Source organism: Myotis daubentonii, chromosome 8, assembly GCF_963259705.1.
Source record: "Myotis daubentonii chromosome 8, mMyoDau2.1, whole genome shotgun sequence".
NCBI lineage: Eukaryota > Metazoa > Chordata > Mammalia > Chiroptera > Vespertilionidae > Myotis > Myotis daubentonii.
Window position 1 is genome coordinate 23,247,717 of NC_081847.1, and position 17,281 is coordinate 23,264,997.

Genomic DNA, 17,281 nt, shown 5'->3' on the forward strand with positions numbered 1-17,281 from the left:
CCAACTTAGAGATTCTTAGAACTGGGAGCATGGGTGGAAGGAAGGGACCAAAATATAAGAACTCCTTGGAGTCCTTTTATTCCAGCTCTCCTGGTTTGCAGAGGGTAATGTTCAAGGGCTATGACATATCCATAGCTGAAACTCATTGGCCGGCTGAGGTTCCATTTTACAAACTTTACATATGTTAACTCATTTTAGCTTCATCATAGCTCTATGAGATAGGAACTGTGTTCATCTCCATTTTATAGATGGGATTGCTGAGTCACAGAAAGGATCAAAAAACTGTTCAACCAAATAGTGGTTAGATAACAAGGATTTAGACCCAAAGTGTCTGGCTCTAGAGTCCCCTCCCTTAACACCACACTGTACTACCTCTCCAGACAGGAGAGGAGGGGCCAGGAGGGCACAGAGAAGGCCACCTTCACCTTTACTTTTTCCTAGTCCACAGAGATTGTTCCTCTTTTTCTGAGAGGATGTTATAATTCCTTATATATTCAAGTGTTTAAAGAGCCAAACAGTAGATTGAATTGCATGAACATCAAATGTTTCATGTATATTAATCTTATTTCTCCAAAGGGATTGAAACCTCCTTGAGAGCAGGGAACACAGTTACACACTTCTCTGAAAGTCCATAGTGGTGGCTACTTAGCAGGGGTCTGGTAAGTCCTGATGGTCTAATGGAGAGCAGGAGCCTTTTAAGGATTGAGGAAGGGTGGTGAAGGTCCTTGAAGGGTATCAGGGAAACTAAGCTGCATTCTATAAAAAAAAAAAAAAAAAAAAAAAAACTATAGTGATACTCTCTTAGCCTTGGGACATTGATCAGACAAAGAAACAAAACAAAGGTGCCTTTGATCCCTAAAGGGTTCTTCTCAGTGTCCCCAACCCTCAATTTTTCTTAGAAAATCGAGAAGTTGCATAAGATCACATGCATTCTGTTAGAATAAATGCCTCCTCAATGCAATATCACATCCTTTTAACATTAAGCCTATCTTGCCCATGCTCTTCTTTCTCCTAGATGGAGTCCACTTTCTCTCAGAGTCTGAGTGTACGGACACGGGCTAATTTGCTTATGTGGTTTAGAAAGTGGGGTTCTTTGAGTAACTTCTGCAAAGCATCAAGGAAAGCCTTGTTTTCTGTTTTTCTTTTTCTTTTTTTAAATTCCCTCCTAGCATTCCCCCATTGGGCACCATGAGCCATGAATTAAGAGTTGGCTTTGGTCTTTTTTGCAAGGCGGGTCTGGGTTGTGTCTTCCTTCAGGGTGGGTTAGAGGTCTTCTTAGATCGAAGTTTCCATGTCCATTTGTACGTTCAAAACCCTGATTATTTTCTCTACCCATAGGCTTGGAGTTCAAGGACAAGGGTAGCTTTTCTGAGAAATTCAGACAGGAGACTCTTAGAATAAACATCTTGGTGTTCATTCCATGACCCCCATTTACTTCAAAGGGCTGTTAAATGCAGCCAGGGCTGAGCACGCAGGGCAGAGCTGGCTTCTGCAAGGGGCCTGCCTTCGTCTGGCACACAGGCTTCTGGGGCTGATGCTCTCTCCATACGTGGCTGCCTGTTCCCACTGCCCTCCTCCAGAATTCCAGCCCTGCAACCTATCAATCATGAAGGCTACCTTTGCTTCATTCATTTGCAAGTCTCTGGTCAGTCTGCGAAGGCTGTGAAAGATAGGAATCAGCACCAGGCATGCAAGAGAACTCAAGATCATGCCTGAGGAAAACGTGAACTCCCCAAATTGGATTTGCAGTGTCGACCCATCTCCTCAGCAACTGGATCAATACAAATTACAAAATAAAAATAAGAAACCTAGCTCCATCATCTCAGGCATTCTTTAAAGAAGCCGTTCATGGCATGGAGGTCCGACAGGTGAAGACAATTACCTGACATTTCACCTCAAAAGTCTTAAAAGGACAGAATCCTCCAAGTTGAGTTGCTCACAGATTATCTAGAGCAGCTCCAAACTCAAAGTGAGCAAAATCGTAAAATCTTGCTGACAGTTAAGAGACTTTTTAGAAGTTTCTCGGAGGTGGGGAGAGAAGGTTGAGGTCAGGGCAGTGCACCCCAGGAAACAGAGATGAATTTGTAAGACACTTTGTGACAGGAAGACTGAAGCCAAGACAAGATCTCTACTATCTGTGGTACTATCTTAGGAGCAAACCATTTTTTTTCTCCCCTTTTATTTCCCCAAATATTTTTTCTTACCTGATGCATCTGGTTGCTAATATACAGAGTTCTCACCTTGACCAACTCCACCAAGATTTCTAGTCTCTTAGTAATTGTTATGTTTATCCCTCTATGACTAACCCTAACTTTGGCATTCAATCTTCTTCTAGATTTTTGGATCAAAACAATTATTTTCAAATCACAAGATTTTACTAAGAACCCTATCAACATAGTAAATTTGAAATTATTAAGGTTTCAGACCAATGTAAAGTCCCCATATGTGCATGTGAACACTTTTTATGGTTAATTTTGGTGTTTTTGTACCCATTGGTTTAGAATCCTGGATATTTTTAATACCCATCAAATTGAGACATATATTGAAAATTATCCAGAAATAGTTGTATGGTGAAACTCTGAAAACTGTAATCTAAGTATTTAAATAGGTAAGTAGCAAGATTTTTTTTCAAGCAAAAGCATTAGCATTTGCTCAACCCTATGTCTTACTAGTTAAAAAACACAGTTTAAAACAAATACCAGGTAAAAATTCGCCACAAATTTATTAAAAGTCCAGGGGAATAAAAATTTGACTTAAATTGAAACTATACATAATTTAAAATTAACATAATTTTTTAAAAAATGTACAGAAAAGCAGATATAAAAGTTCCATTAACTCATTTGGCTGGAAGGAAACCATAATTTATCTGGGTTTATTACAGTCTCACCAAAACCATTCCAGACAGGCGTGTATCTGATTGATTTTTAAATCATCAGACACTTTCTCAGGTGGCCTTCTATCTTCTGCTCACCCTTCAGGTCTTGAAAACTAGCCTCTTGCTGATTGGGGCAGGAGAAGGTCTCTATGTATAGGCTATAATGGATCTCGGCCAAACACTTCCTAATTCTTGCTGCCATCTAGTGGTCAATTCAGAGCCTGCAGGGCAACATGAAGGAAAAGAGAGAGGGAGGGGAAGAGGAGGAGGAACAGGAGGAAGAATGATGCAGTCCTCTGGACATGAGCACGCACAGAATGAGTATTTTACAGAGCAAGAAAATGAACAGATAGGCATACATTTTCTGCGTATTGGTCTGAAACCTTAATAATTTCAAATTTACTATGCTCAAAGGGTTCTTAGTAAAACCTTGTGATTTGAAAATAATTGTTTTGATCCAAAAATCTAGAAAAGGATTGAATGCGTACTGATTAAGTAAATAATAGTAGTTTTCACAATTGTCCAGTATGTACTCCAAATGAAGAGCAGCTACATAGACAAGAGCAAATAAACCTTTAAAATAGTCTACTGACTGCAGGATGGAGAGTGTGAGAGAAAACTGTGAGCTGGGCCTTACTTCAGGGTAAGCATGAGCCTTTGTTTAATGTGATATAAGAGGAAGGAACTCTGAGGGGGAAAATGTGACATCTAACAAATTTGACAATATTTCAAGGACACGCTAGCGTCGGTTTATTCAGGTGCCTTTGGATCAGGAAAAGGAGTTAAGCTTGGTTAAAATTTCCGTAGCTCAGAACTGCTGCTAAAGTAATCACAAAACCACACGCTCACGAAGCCCTGGAGCCCGGGGCAGCTCGGGCATCCGAGACCCTCTGGTCCAGTGGTTCTCAACCTTCTGGCCCTTTAAATACAGTTCCTCATGTTGTGACCCAACCATAAAATTATTTTCGTTGCTACTTCGTAACTGTAATGTTGCTACTGTTAGGAACCATAATGTAAATATCTGATATGCAGGACGGTCTTAGGCGACCCCTGTGAAAGGGTCGTTCGACCGCCAAAGGGGTCGCGACCCACAGGTTGAGAACCACTGCTCTGGTCCAACTGCTCTGGTCCCACTGCTTCCATGCTCTAGGGCGGGAGCATTTCACCCTGCACCAGACTTAGCTGAGTTTGGTAGGCTCCTGGGCACTCCCTAGGTTTCTAGCGTCACCCGGCTAATTCCCACAGGATGAAAAACAATGCTTTGAGCTTGGAAAAAAAAGCAGTGCATAGTGAAGGGGAAAGGCCACTGAAAACGCTGAACATTTGAAGCATTTGTGCAACTCATGGCAGGACCGCAATGAAATCTGTTGCTTTAAATTCCAGTGTTCAATGACCACGCTGTTTTCAGCTGTCCTCCCTGTTTGTCTAACTGGTTTACCAGGAATCTGAACTCTTGTCTCTGCTGGTCACAATGATCAAGGAACAAGAAATTCTCGGTAAGCTGTTGATGTCACTTGTACGCACTGGTTTGGGGCCTGCTGTGCCCTCTTGGGCAGAGCCAACACCGCTGCCATGAAGTCTCTTTGGGACAGGCGTAGACCTATATGAGATAGCTGTCAGGATTTGTATAAAACTCTCAGAATAACGAAGCAGATAACTGTCTCCTTTATCCCTCAAACACAGGTTTGAATATCTCATTTTCTTTTTCTGCTTCCCTCTTTTAAATTTCATTTAAATGTTTACTGGTTTATATTGGCAACCCCCTTGGTGACACTGGCACTGGAATGGAGTCTAATCCCATCAGATCAGAATTTTTAAGGCATATAGATATTAAAGGATGACAAGATTTGATCACAACTTCTCCAAAATTGTGAGAGATAATTATCCTGCAGAGAAAACCCCTAAAAAGGATGTTTCTGATCTTGCTACTCCTATTTTGATTAAAACCACTATAGCACAGAGTTCTGCATATCTGACCTTTGCCCACTGTTGCTTTGTATTTTCATACCCCCCAACCCACACTACTTACAGTTTTATAGCACCCCCTTATCATTTCTGAGGCTTGGTATATAGAAACGTAATCCCCCATCATTTGTCTGCAAAGCTGACATTCATTCTCACACTTCTTCCCTGCAGTTAACCATCCTCTGCTTGGCACTGTCTTGGCCTGTGTACACAGATAGGGTGGCTGTTGTATTCTAATCCGATTACTCGTCACCTGTTCCTCTGCACTGTCAGCGGGTGAGCTCCTTGACATTCTGGGTGCTCCTTGGCTGTGGAACTCCTGTCGTGATCAAGCGAGGTGTGGGGAACTAAAGTTCTCCCGGAACCCAGAGAAGCCCTCAGACAGCATCCCCAGATTGTTCAAGGTTGACAGAGACATGAGGAGTCCCTCTCTTACCTTCCTTCCAGCTATGTAACCTCCCGCGGCTCCAAAGCTTTTGGTGAATGTGCCCATAAACACATCGACATCTTGAGGGTCCATTCCAAAGAATTCCACTACACCCCGGCCAGTCGGGCCCACAGACCCAATACTGTGAGCTTCATCAATGTAGAGGTAAGCCTTGTATTTCTTCTTTAGAGCCACGATCTGGGGCAGATTCACAATGGAACCTTCCATGCTAGGGCATAAGGAGAAATGCTCGTCACTAGTGTGTACCCGCCTGGGAAGCTCTGCCTCAGTTTCCCTTTCAGTATTTCTCAGTCAGCCTGCCCTGATACCAGTTGGGGACCACAGGGATGTGCCACTCCTTTCTTCTTAAGGGATATTTTATTTGGCTGAGACAGCCTTCTCAATCTTATAAGGCTAATCTGGCAGAATTTTATATGAAAAAAATAATTTACATTTAGTGGGTTTAAGTGCTTTGAGGTATTATAGCTAATTCCCAAGTCAACAAGGAGCTCACAGCATTGTTGATTAATTTATTTGTAAAGACGACTAGTTTAATTGGACTGACCAATATGGGTTTGGGGCATTTTGCTAGTTTTAATTAAATTGCTCTACGTGATCCACGCTTATCAATCTGCCACTGTCTATTTGGCCAGTTCCATCTGACCTAAACTCAGTACTTGAACTGCCAAAGATTGAAAGAAGGAATAAAAACTCACAAGACAACTTTATTTAGGGCACATAGTATTAATTAAAGAACAATAGAAAGTTCTTAAGATCTCTTATTTATACAGTCATCCCCACTTATCCTTGGGGATACATTCTAAGACCCCAGTGAATGCTTGAAACCAAGGGTAATCTGAACCCTATATATAATATGTATTTTTCCTATACATATATCTAGGATAACGTTTAATTTATAAACTAGCATACTAAGCTGGGCCAGCATGGCTCAGTGGTTGAGCATCAATCGACCTATGAACCAAGAGGTCACGGTTCGATTCCAAATCAGGGCACATGCCCAGGTTGCTGGCTCGATCTCCAGTGTGGGGCATGCAGGAGGCAGCCTATCAATGATTCTCTCTCATCATTGATGTTTCTATCTCTCCCTCTTCCTCTCCCTTCCTCTATACAATAAAAAATATATATTTAAAAAAATAAACAAATTAGCACAGTAAGAGAGTAGCAATAATAACAAATAATAAAATGGAACAATTATAACAATATACTATAATAAAAGTTATGTGAATGTGGGCTCTCTCTCTGATGGCTGGTCTGATGACTGAGACGACTACCAAGTGGCTGATAGTCGGAAAGTATATACAAGTGTGGATACTCAGGACAAAGGGCTAATTCACATGCTGGGTGGAAAGGAGACATTTCATCATGCTACTCAGAACGGTGTGCAATTTAAAACATATGAATTGTTTATTTCTGGAATTTTCCATTTAATATTTTTGGACTGTGGTTTACCGCATGTAATTGAAATGGCGGAACACAGAACTGTGGATGCCGGAGACTGTACTCACTGGAAGTCAGGGGTTCATTTGAGGCATCTGGTGGTGTCCCCTCTTTCTTTTCCTTTAGGGCCACGGCTCTCAATCTGCAGTGAGCATGAGAATCCCCTGAATGGTTTATCAAAACACAGATCTCTGGGCCCATCCCCAGAGTTTCTAATTTAATAGGTCTGGGATGGGATGAGAATATGCATTTCTACCAAGCTCCCAGGAGAGGCCCATATTGCTCACTGGGGACAACACTCGAAGAACCACTGCTGTAGATAAACTGTTTTGTTTTAAGCCCTACGTGCTTAACGTTTCATGGTAGTGTACATTGCAAAAACACTTCAAGTTCTCCAGCGATGGGGAAAATATGAAGTGAATACATAAGGAAAATTATAACTTATATTTACATGGCACCTCTGGAACTCAGGGGATGTAAAAGAACTTTTGACTTGAATCGGCGCTCAGAACACTGGTAAGCTGTGTCCCCACCGCACACAGTTTGGACTGCACTGACAGGAGTTCTATGAAAACACACAGACTCGCACCCTCACCACACAAAGGAGTTTGTCAAACAATTCAAGCAACCCGTCAATTCTGTTCAAGAGCTAATCAACTGACGCAAACAGAGAGTTGAACTTTTCCTTTCTTCCTGATTAGTTTATTTCTTAAAGTTAATACATTTTAAAAAATAAACTTAAGTGTTAGGTCAATTCAATCAAAACAGCCCAGCTGGTTGTATGATTACCCAGACCAATGGTGTTGGTTTGGAGGGAGTGTGTGTGTGTTTAAAGGACTCCATTTTTTTAGAGCAATTTTAGGTTCACAGCAAAATTGAGTGGGAGATACAGAGATTTCCCATATATTCCATGGCGTATACTCACACACAGGCATAACTACCCCCATTACCAACATCCCCCACCAGAGTGGTACATTTGTCTTAATTGATGGGCCTACATTGACACATTATCAACCAAAGCCCATAGTTTACATTAGGGTCAACTCTTGGTATCGTACATTCTATGGGTTTGAACAAATGTACATATAATGACATGTGTCATCATTATATCATATAGATTATTTTCACTGCCCTAAAAGTCCACTGTGCTCTGCTTATTCACCCCTACCCCCAACCCAACCTGTGGTAACCACTAATCATTTTTTTTTTCTATTGAGAAACTTAATTTATTTCCATGATAGAGGCTGAAGGATCTGGAGCTCCAGCCCGGTCTCCTGCCCCCTCCCCTTTTGTCCCAGAGAAGAGGGGCTTGGCCAAGAGGGCCAGCTGGACCACTAATCATTTTATTGTCTCCATATTTTGTCTTTTCTTGAATGTCATATAGTTGGAATCATACCCTATGTAGCCTTTCTGGATTAGCTTCTTTCACTTAGTAATGTGCATTTCGTGTTTTCTCCCCCACAGCTTTTCATGGCTTGATAGCTCATTTCTTTTTAAGACTGAATAATATTCGACTGTGTGGATGTACCAGAGTTTGTTTATCCCTTCACAGACTGAATGGCACTTCAGTTGCTTCCAAGTTTTGACAATTATGAATAAAGATGCTATAAAGATTTATGTGCAGGGTTTTGTGTAGACACACATTTTCAACTCTTTTGGGTAAATGCAAAGGAGCATGACTGTTGGATTGTAGATCACAGTATGTTTAGTTTTGGAGGAAATTACCAGACTGTCTCCCAAAGTAGCTGCACATTTTGCAGCCCCACCAGCAACGCATGAGAGTTCCTGTTGCGACACATCTTTGCCTGCATTTCATGTTGTCATTGCTCCAGATTTTGGCTATTCAAATAGATGTGTAGTGGTATCTCATTGTTGCTTTAGTTTGCAATTCTATGATGAGATATGTGGAGCATCTTTTCATATGTGTGTTTGCATCTCTATATTTTCTTTTGTAAGATGTCTGTTGGCTCATTTTTTAATCAAGTTGCTTGTCTCTTTAATGTTGAACTTTGAGTTTGTTTATATTTTAGATAACAGTCTTTCATCAGCTATACCTTTTGCAGATATCTCTCCAGTCTGTGGCTTGTCTTCTAATTATCTTGACACTGTCTTTTGCAAAGCTGAAGATCTTAATTTTAACAAAGTTCAGCTTATTTCATTTGTGCTTTGTTCTGAATGGCTGTTTTCAGATTTTAATGAAATGAAGACCAAACAGAGCCATCTTCTTTTAAATAAGTTTGTGAGGTAATTCCAATATTTTCTTAGATCAATTGCTTGCTAAAGTTGCTTCCACTGAGGAGGAGGAGGTACAGCCATCTAATGGCCTAAGCTTAGGTTGTAGCAATACCACTTGCGAAGTGAGGATATGGACAACTGATATGATGTTCTGTGCCTCAGTTTTCTCATATGTAAAATAAGCATGATGATGGGACCCTCCTTATACCATCTTTATAAGAATGATGAGAAATGATGTTGGTAAAGTGTGTGACATATGAATGCATGCTCACTGGGTTGTTCCTGTTCTTGGGAGGAGCCTAGGAGAACATGGCTGTGATGAGACCTCCCTTGAGAAAGTGGGAGCCCTTGAAAATGCTCTGTGTTGCATCTTCTAGGAAAGAGGCATATGGGTGTCATATATAATAAATGGCTCTATGCCTTCAAAATGCTAGAATTTTCTTCTCATCTTTAAACTGTTTTAAGTTGGTAACACAAATATACTAAAAAACTTGACATGTCACAAATAACCATTCTTTGTTCTGGAACTGAATTTGGCAGGAGCCAGAGTTAATGTTGAACAGTTTGCAGACACTGGGGGCAGCTAATTAGCCATCCTTCGCTGGGGCTGGTCTAGCTGATGTTAGGAGTCTGCCCACCTGGTTTATATTTCTCCCTGTAAGATTAATGACTCTACGATACTGCTGATTTCTGGAGTTAATGCAGGGCACACTTGAATCTAAGGAGAACTCAGCCTTTATAAAGAGTTATATTCACTCGCACTAAGTTTTCATTTTCTCATTGTGACCCCATTTGAATTGAACCATTTCCTATAGAGGGATATTGAGTTTGGTGCATGCATAAAAGGTATCTATGCTATTCCTGTGAATTGCTGTCAAAACGAAGTAGAAAACAAGAAGAGTGTTTATTCTTTCTTCCTGAATGGAAAGTTGTGTTTTCTTTTGACTTCAATAGAAGAAAATCAACTAAAATATACTGCAGGTAAGATAATTCCACCAGTTAATTTGAAGCTCTGTGCAGGAATTTGAATTATGCTTAAACCAGCAAGCCAGTGAATAATTTCTTTATATCTTTTCTATTACATAGTGTATTAGCTAAGTGACAAGACTCCTTTTGGAAATCTCCCTCTCACCACCTTCTCCTCCCCATATAAGCCATATTATCCACTGGCAGGATGGGAATTAAACTGGTAGTTTGCCAACTTACATGGTGGAAAAATCTCCTTGGTGGGCCCAAAGTATAACCCACGAGAAGGAAGGAAGGTGGAAAGAGAGAGCAAAAGAGCTAAGACTAATTAAAAATAGAGTAACTAGTGTTTTCTTATTCTTTGTCTTTATTTATTTCAATGATAGAGGCATAGGTTAGAGATTACCACAGAAGTTCTCAATCCTTAAACCTACATTATTTTGAGGAGGAGAATGGCTTATATGCTTCGAGAAAATGGCATTCTGAAACTTCAGCATTTCTTTATATATGTATTTTTTTGAAGGGTTGGATATTATTTCTTGGTTAATTTTATTTTGAAGGTTTGTGTTACAGCTATGCTAGTTTATATCTCAGATTATTTAAAGACCCCTCTCTCCTTCTTTTGTATATTTTTTAGTAATTTTGAGATTTCTCTACTGCAGTGATTAAAAACTAGACTTCTCAGAGACACAAAATTTGAAGAGTGTGATTTTAGAACAATATTTAAAGGAAAATACAAACCAGAATGCTAAAATATTACTATTGTACTTTTAAACCCAAAATCATGGAGTCATGGAACTTTAGACTTCAAGCTTCAGTTTTCCTATTTTACAGATAAAGAACCTAAGCCCTTGATAGGTAAATGCTGAAAGTCAAATGGATGACCTTGTAGTTTCCATGTTTACTTCATTCGATGTGGACACATTAGCTGACTCTCCTGTTTACACTGGGCCTCTGTCCCAGCAGGGCCACCTGGTTTGAATCCCAGCTCTGTTTCATCTCAGTTATCTGCCCTGGGGCAACTTGTCCTGGCCTCAGAGCCTCGATGTCTTCATCCTCACATAACCTCAGGAGACCTGGGGAGGCTTACTCAAGATGGCCTATGGGAAATGTTTAGCAAGGAGTAGAAATATGATCAATGTGGGCTCCTTCCTCTGACACCACTCCTCTAACAGCTTCTCTATACAGCTTCTCTATACAGAAGGTTATTTTCCAAGTTGCAACTTCCTCAACTGAAAATAAATTTAATGATGAAAGAAGCTACCCTTGGTTGCAGGCTTACTGTGGGCTGGGCTTTGGCAAGCACTAGCTTATATGACCTCATTTAACACTTAAAAAAGAACATCATGGCCCTGGCTGGTTTTGCTCAGTGAATAGAGCGTTGGCCTGTGGACTAAATGGTCCCAGTTTTGATTCCAGTAAAGGGCACATGCCTGGGTTGTGTGTTCGATTCCCAGTGGGGAGTGTTTAGGAGGCAAACAATCAATGGTTCTCTCTCATCATTGATGTTTCTATCTCTCTCTCCCTCTCCCTTCCTCTCTGAAAGCAATAAAAATATAAAAAAGAAGAAGAAGAAGAAAAAGAACCTTATGAAGGGAACTCAGCTGTAGGCAGCAACAATAAGATTTGAATCCAGATCCCAGGCCTCCCTGCAAATCCTGACTCTTCTATATTCTAAATGTAAAGAATAATATGTATTATTATTGATGTTATTATGATCACAACTGCTTTTGTTGAGCTTACTGACTTTTTGGCCTTGGTATCTAGCCGTTTCTACCTGTTACCTGCCTGAAACTTTCTGATTTGGCTGACTGCTCTCTTTTGGAGTTACGAAAACATTGATTTCAGTGAGCTCCCTGTGGTGGGAGGACTTTGCCCATGATGGGAAGCCACAAGCAAGAGACAAAATCTGGGAGTGAAAGTTCAAAGGAGGCTTCCCGTAGATATCAATCAGGTATGTGTTCATAGTACATCTCTAAAAAGTGGCAGTGCATTTGTAAACTATTGATTACACATTTCTAACCTTAGCCCTTTGGAAAATCTGTGGGAAATCATTTCATTTTCTGGTGACCGCATCAAATGAGAACACCTATATGTTCTAGAACTCTACTCTAGGCTAGCCTTCTTTTACAGTTGAGAAAACTGAGGCCCCAGGAGGCACCGAGCACTGTTTAAGAGGTGCTCTACTTCTTATCTATGAATGAAGCCTTTTAGTTCACAGTCTTATTTAAAGATGATATTTCTGTGCTGGTGACATTAAAGGAACCTCTTTGTGATGGCAAGTCCATGGGAGGTGGACTCTGCACTGTGGACACATGCCAGGTTCATGGAGCCCTTGGGGTAGATTCCCACCAACGATGGCTACCTACACATCTTCCCATCCCTGGACACATGAGCCAGCCTTGCCAGCAAGAAGCCATTCTATTTTCCCTCCTTTTGAATCTGGGCTGGCCTTGCAATGTGCTTGGACCAATTGAGTGTGGCAGAAGTGATACTGTGCCAGCTCCAAGCTTTGCCCTCAAAAGACGGGCAGCTTCTGCTTTCCTTCTCCTGGAATCCAGCCGCCATGCTGTGAGGAAGCTCCCGCTAAGTGAGACGAGCCAACAGATAGAAAAAGCACCCCCAGGGAAGGGCAGAGAACCAGGCACCTCAGTCAACAGCCAATACCAAGAGCCCAAATGTGGGAGTGAGGTCGTTTGGATATCCCAGACCCAGCTGACCACCCAGCACAATGAATGACCCCTAACCAACAGCAGGCAGAGCAGAAGGGAGCATGGGAAACAACAGCTCATTGCTGTGCAAGCCATTGCATTTTGGTGCGGTCTGTTATGCAGCAATGGATCACAGAACGGTCATCATTACTAGAGAAGCTGAAGTTGTGGTTTAGTGCTGGGCTGGCTTAGAGCCAGGAATCCACACCCGGCTCTCCTGTCCTCCTGAGGTCACAGTAGGACCCAGAGCCAGGGCAGCCATGCAGAGGGCCTGCTGCTGGAGTGATTTCTCTTGTCACTGATGGGAGTATCTGAGAGTAAAAACGCTGGTGGCCCACTTAATTTCAGCCACGATCAAAGTGCTTAAAATGCAACTTCCCTTTACTGGAGTCACGGTCTATTTATTTTCAGTTGGATTTTGTTTGCTCTGGTTAACGGAGATGCCCAGTCTGCTCTTCCTCAGCTGATAGGTCCTCCCGCTATTCCAGGCCCTGTGACAGGTGTTTAGATAAGGGCTCCCCTGCAGGCTGGCAGCTGGCACAAAAGGAAGAAAGGTCTGTGCTTGCGGTCATGACAACCCAAGGCAATGTGAGGTTATTTCCTAAAAGTGCAAGTTCAGAGCCAGTGAGTAGTTCAATTATTCTACAGCAGGGTGTCCCAACCTCAGTCCTGTTGACATTGAAGCGGGATAACCCTTTGTTGTAGGAGATTGTTCTGTGCATTGTAAGCTGTTCGGCAGCATCCCCGGCCTTTTGCCCACTAGATGCCAGTGTGATCTGCATTTGTGACAGCTGAAAATTGGCAAATGTGCCTGGGGTGGGGTGAGTTGTGGGTAAGAAATCACCCTGGTTGAGAACGCTGGGCTAGGGTGATCCCAGGGGTTTCATAAACAGGACACGCCTGAGGAGTCCCGGTAGGGGATGCAGAGAGTGGCCTACTAGAAACTTGAAATGCCAACTTTAACCCCACAGTAGCACTGGGGACACCCAGAACACCAGCCATTGGGGCAGTAAATACTAGAGGGAAAAAATGATACTAGGATGATGATAATTTTATTTTGGGAGAAAGCACTTCTTTTTTCCCCAAAAAATGGATGAAGACACATTTCATCTGCTGCTTGTCATTTATTTATGTAAGAGGAACAGCATGCACTCTGGGACCAATTAAAAAAAAACAAAACGCTGCTTCTGTTCCCAAGTCTCCACTGCGGTCACATTCCTCCTTGTTGGGAAGTGAAGCCCTCATTCTCTTCCTTTTCGTATTTTTCACTTTCCTATAATTATCTCATAGGAAACATCTTCCTCCATTCCTCTAATATAAGATTGTTTGAGGACTGATTTAGGAGTGAGCAACTCTGAGATAATGTTTCCTTGATTCTTGGACTAGGGTATCTAATAGAAGGAGAGCTTGGAGGAAATTTCCATTTCAGTAACGATAATCAATCTAGTCAGGGAATGAGGCAAACTCAGTCACAAGCTGCAGTATAGAAGTGCAGCTCCGAAAGGCTTTAATGGGGTGTTTTGTCTGCTTGGCTCAAAAGGGGGCAGAAAACTCAGGCAAGAGCCAAGACCATTCTCTCTTCCCACCCCTGAACTCTCTATGGAGAACTGCAGTTCAGGTTGAGGGAAATGAGCAGGCCTTTTGTATTCTGATACCAACTACTGGCCAAGATCAGCAAACAACTGGAAGTTGGCTGCACTGTCCAGGTTAAGGCCACCCAGGTGCCCATGGGCAACATCTGCTAGAGTTGTAAAGGCAAAGAGCATTCCAGCCCCCAAAGGCATTTGAAACTGTGGGCAGCCACAGGTAGAAGAAAGAATCAATGCAAGTCAGCAATGCCCTGTGAGGGTATTTTGAAGAAGCCTTCTCAAGCTTGCCAGCCGCCAAGGTGCTCTGCCATACGTATAGCCGTTAAAGAGACAGGTGACACAAGGCTTGGCAGCTCACATTCACAGCTTAGCTCGGACCCCTCCATCATATCCATATCTCACTCATTTTTCCCTCTTGCTAGCTGAGGTCAGCCTTTCCCCATTTGTCAGCTTGCTGCGGGCTTCTTAGTGTTGAAATGTCTCCGGTTATTTACATACCTGTAGACGCCCTCCACCATGATGAGAATCTTTTTCCAAGCTCTGCGGGTTCGAGGCTGGCCATAGATTACAGCGTCTCTCAGGAGCTTCTCTAGGCTTTGCATGTCTTTAAATAATACAAAAAAATTGAGTCATGAGAGGAATTTTTTACCTCCCTCATTATCATTGTTGGGGAGGTGGCAGATTTTTTAGGCTCAGGCTGAGACCTGAATTTTCAGAGAACAAAGTTGGAATCAGAGAACACCTGGGGGCAGGGGGTAGGGTAGAGGGGTCCTCTTTTTAGTACAATTAGAGTCTGACAAAGTCTAGTCAAGTTTGCATAGCAGGCAGAATAAACCTCTGCTGGAGGCACATGGCGTCAAAGGCTCTTAAAAGACTCTCCTTTCCTGCCCTAACAGAGAAGGAAATTCTACATTAAATGAATCTCTTACATGTAAGCTTTCTTGCCAGGTTGAAAGGAGCTGTGAGAGGTATAATGAGCTAACCCTAGTGCTGAAGACACAAGCATGTTAGAGTTTGGCTGGGTTTGCCTGGGGTGGCGGCCGTGCTGGCAGCTGGCTCACTTCCTATGCTTTGGGAGCCTCCAACTTCAGAGTTGTCAACACTTGAAGGCAGTGGGACAACTAGCCTTTCTTTGCAAAACATTTGGAGATTTCTGGATGCATTAATAATAGCTTACAATTAGTGAGCCTTACCTGCATTCCTTCGAAGCACATTCTTGGTAATAACTCATTTACTCCTCTCAATGAGCCTAAGGAGGAGGTATCTGCATTTGTGGTGAAGAAAACTGAGGCATGGAGAGGTCTGCTAAATTGCCTGAGGTCTATGGTCATAAAGAGCAGAGCCAGGATTTGAACCCAAGGAAGTCCGTACCTGACCCACATTTGTAACCACTACGTTTTCTGTGAGAGCCACTATCCCTTCTCACTCTCCACAGTGACGTAGAAGGAGGAAGGAGGAATGTCTGCTAGATTGTTCTTGTTAACTTTGGATGTCAAGTATAATTAGCAGTGACTTTTCATTTGTCTGCAATCAGATGGAGATGACTGGGCTTTGGCTGACAGACCCTTGGGAAAGATTTGCCTACCAACACAGCTCGCTCTCTCTCTCTCTCTCTCTCTCTCTCTCTCTCTCTCTCTCTCTCTCTCTCTGTGTGTGTGTGTGTGTGTGTGTGTGTGTGTGTATGTGTTTAACCTGCGAAGCCTAGAGAGAAAAAAAGGCGAGGTTTATGTGCATGTATTTTTACACTCATTATATTTCTTTGCCCTCACTAAGTTTTCCCTTTTTGAGGATCTGAGACTGAAGTACTTTAGACCTAGAATCCAATTTTAATTGGAAAAGATGGGGATGCTACGGAACTGCTGACTTGAGTGTTATAAAATGGTCACTAGGCATTAGAGATTCCAGTGAAAATGCTCACAAAGAGAAACCTGGCAAAGATAAATTTAAAACAGCACAGTCAACATTGGTTTTAGCCACTGCACACAAGCTCTCAAGAGACAGGTATCACAGGCTTATCACTGGGCCAGGCTCTGGTTAGCTGAGATTCTTGATCTCAAAGGAGAACCCTCAACTTTGTCTCTTAGTCCCCAGTCTGTGGTTGGATCTCTGCTCTTGGGTTTCCCCCACAGCTGGGTGAATGCATCCGCTGGTGCATTTACTTTTCCACATGGCAACCGGGCCACCCCCAATGAGGCCACAAGGTATTTCTCTGAAATAAAATTGTGTGTGTGTATGTGTGTGTGTATGTGGGGGGACTCGAGTTATGTAAGGTATTTTTTAATTGATCAAGTACATTTGATCGAACCACATTCAGAATGGCATACGGCTTAAAACTTATGAATTGTTCATTTTTGGAGTTTTCCATTTCATATTTCAGATCATGGTGGACTGAGGGTAACTGAAGCTGTGGAAGTGAAACCATGGCTAGGGGGGACTCCTGGAGCTACCTAATGCAGCCCCAAAGGCCCTTCCTGACCCATTCCCTGCCTAGCTCCCTGACACGGTCTCTCAGCGTTCCCCAAAACACAGCCTCTACCTCCTCTTTATGCTCTCCCCTCTTGTCTGTCTGGAGAACTCCCACTCACACCACTTAGCCTCAACTCAATTTCTTCTGGCCCATAATACAGATTTTCTTCTTTCTTGGTGTCCCTGACTACTCATTTATTCTTTTTCAAAAGCACTCATCATGTTACCCATTATTTGATTTTATGTCTCTCCATGGAAGGCAGGGAGATTATTATATTCATTCTAATAGCGCTGGTCTTGGTGCACAGTATTAATGCTAAATCCATGAATGGTAATGGAATCCTCTGTCTCTTCATGGAATAGAATATAAACCAGAAAACAGGAAAGTGAATGACATTTTAGAACTAACTATGAATTATTAGAAAAGCCTCATGTCTGCAATAATATTTATTTAATTAACTGTGTTTTTGCTTTTGCTTTGAAGAGTTCATCTTCACAGATGTAGTGTTTTATTGGCACTATGTCATTCACCACTAGATGGCAGCCAAAGAAACCAAAAGCTTTCTCATTTTGAGAATTTCAGGGATAA

The 17,281-nt window shown here is 42.1% G+C and overlaps 1 protein-coding gene across 1 annotated transcript in view; it reads right to left on the bottom strand.

The window, feature by feature from the left end:
* Positions 1-17,281, bottom strand: part of SPTLC3 (serine palmitoyltransferase long chain base subunit 3) — a 127,887-nt gene that overhangs the window by 36,749 nt on the left and 73,857 nt on the right. Inside the window, exons 7-8 of the mRNA XM_059705525.1 lie at positions 14,725-14,830; positions 5,277-5,496 (exon numbers count right to left, since the gene is read on the bottom strand). Of these exons, the coding sequence (XP_059561508.1) occupies positions 5,277-5,496; positions 14,725-14,830 (326 nt within the window). The remainder of the gene's footprint in view (positions 1-5,276; positions 5,497-14,724; positions 14,831-17,281) is intronic.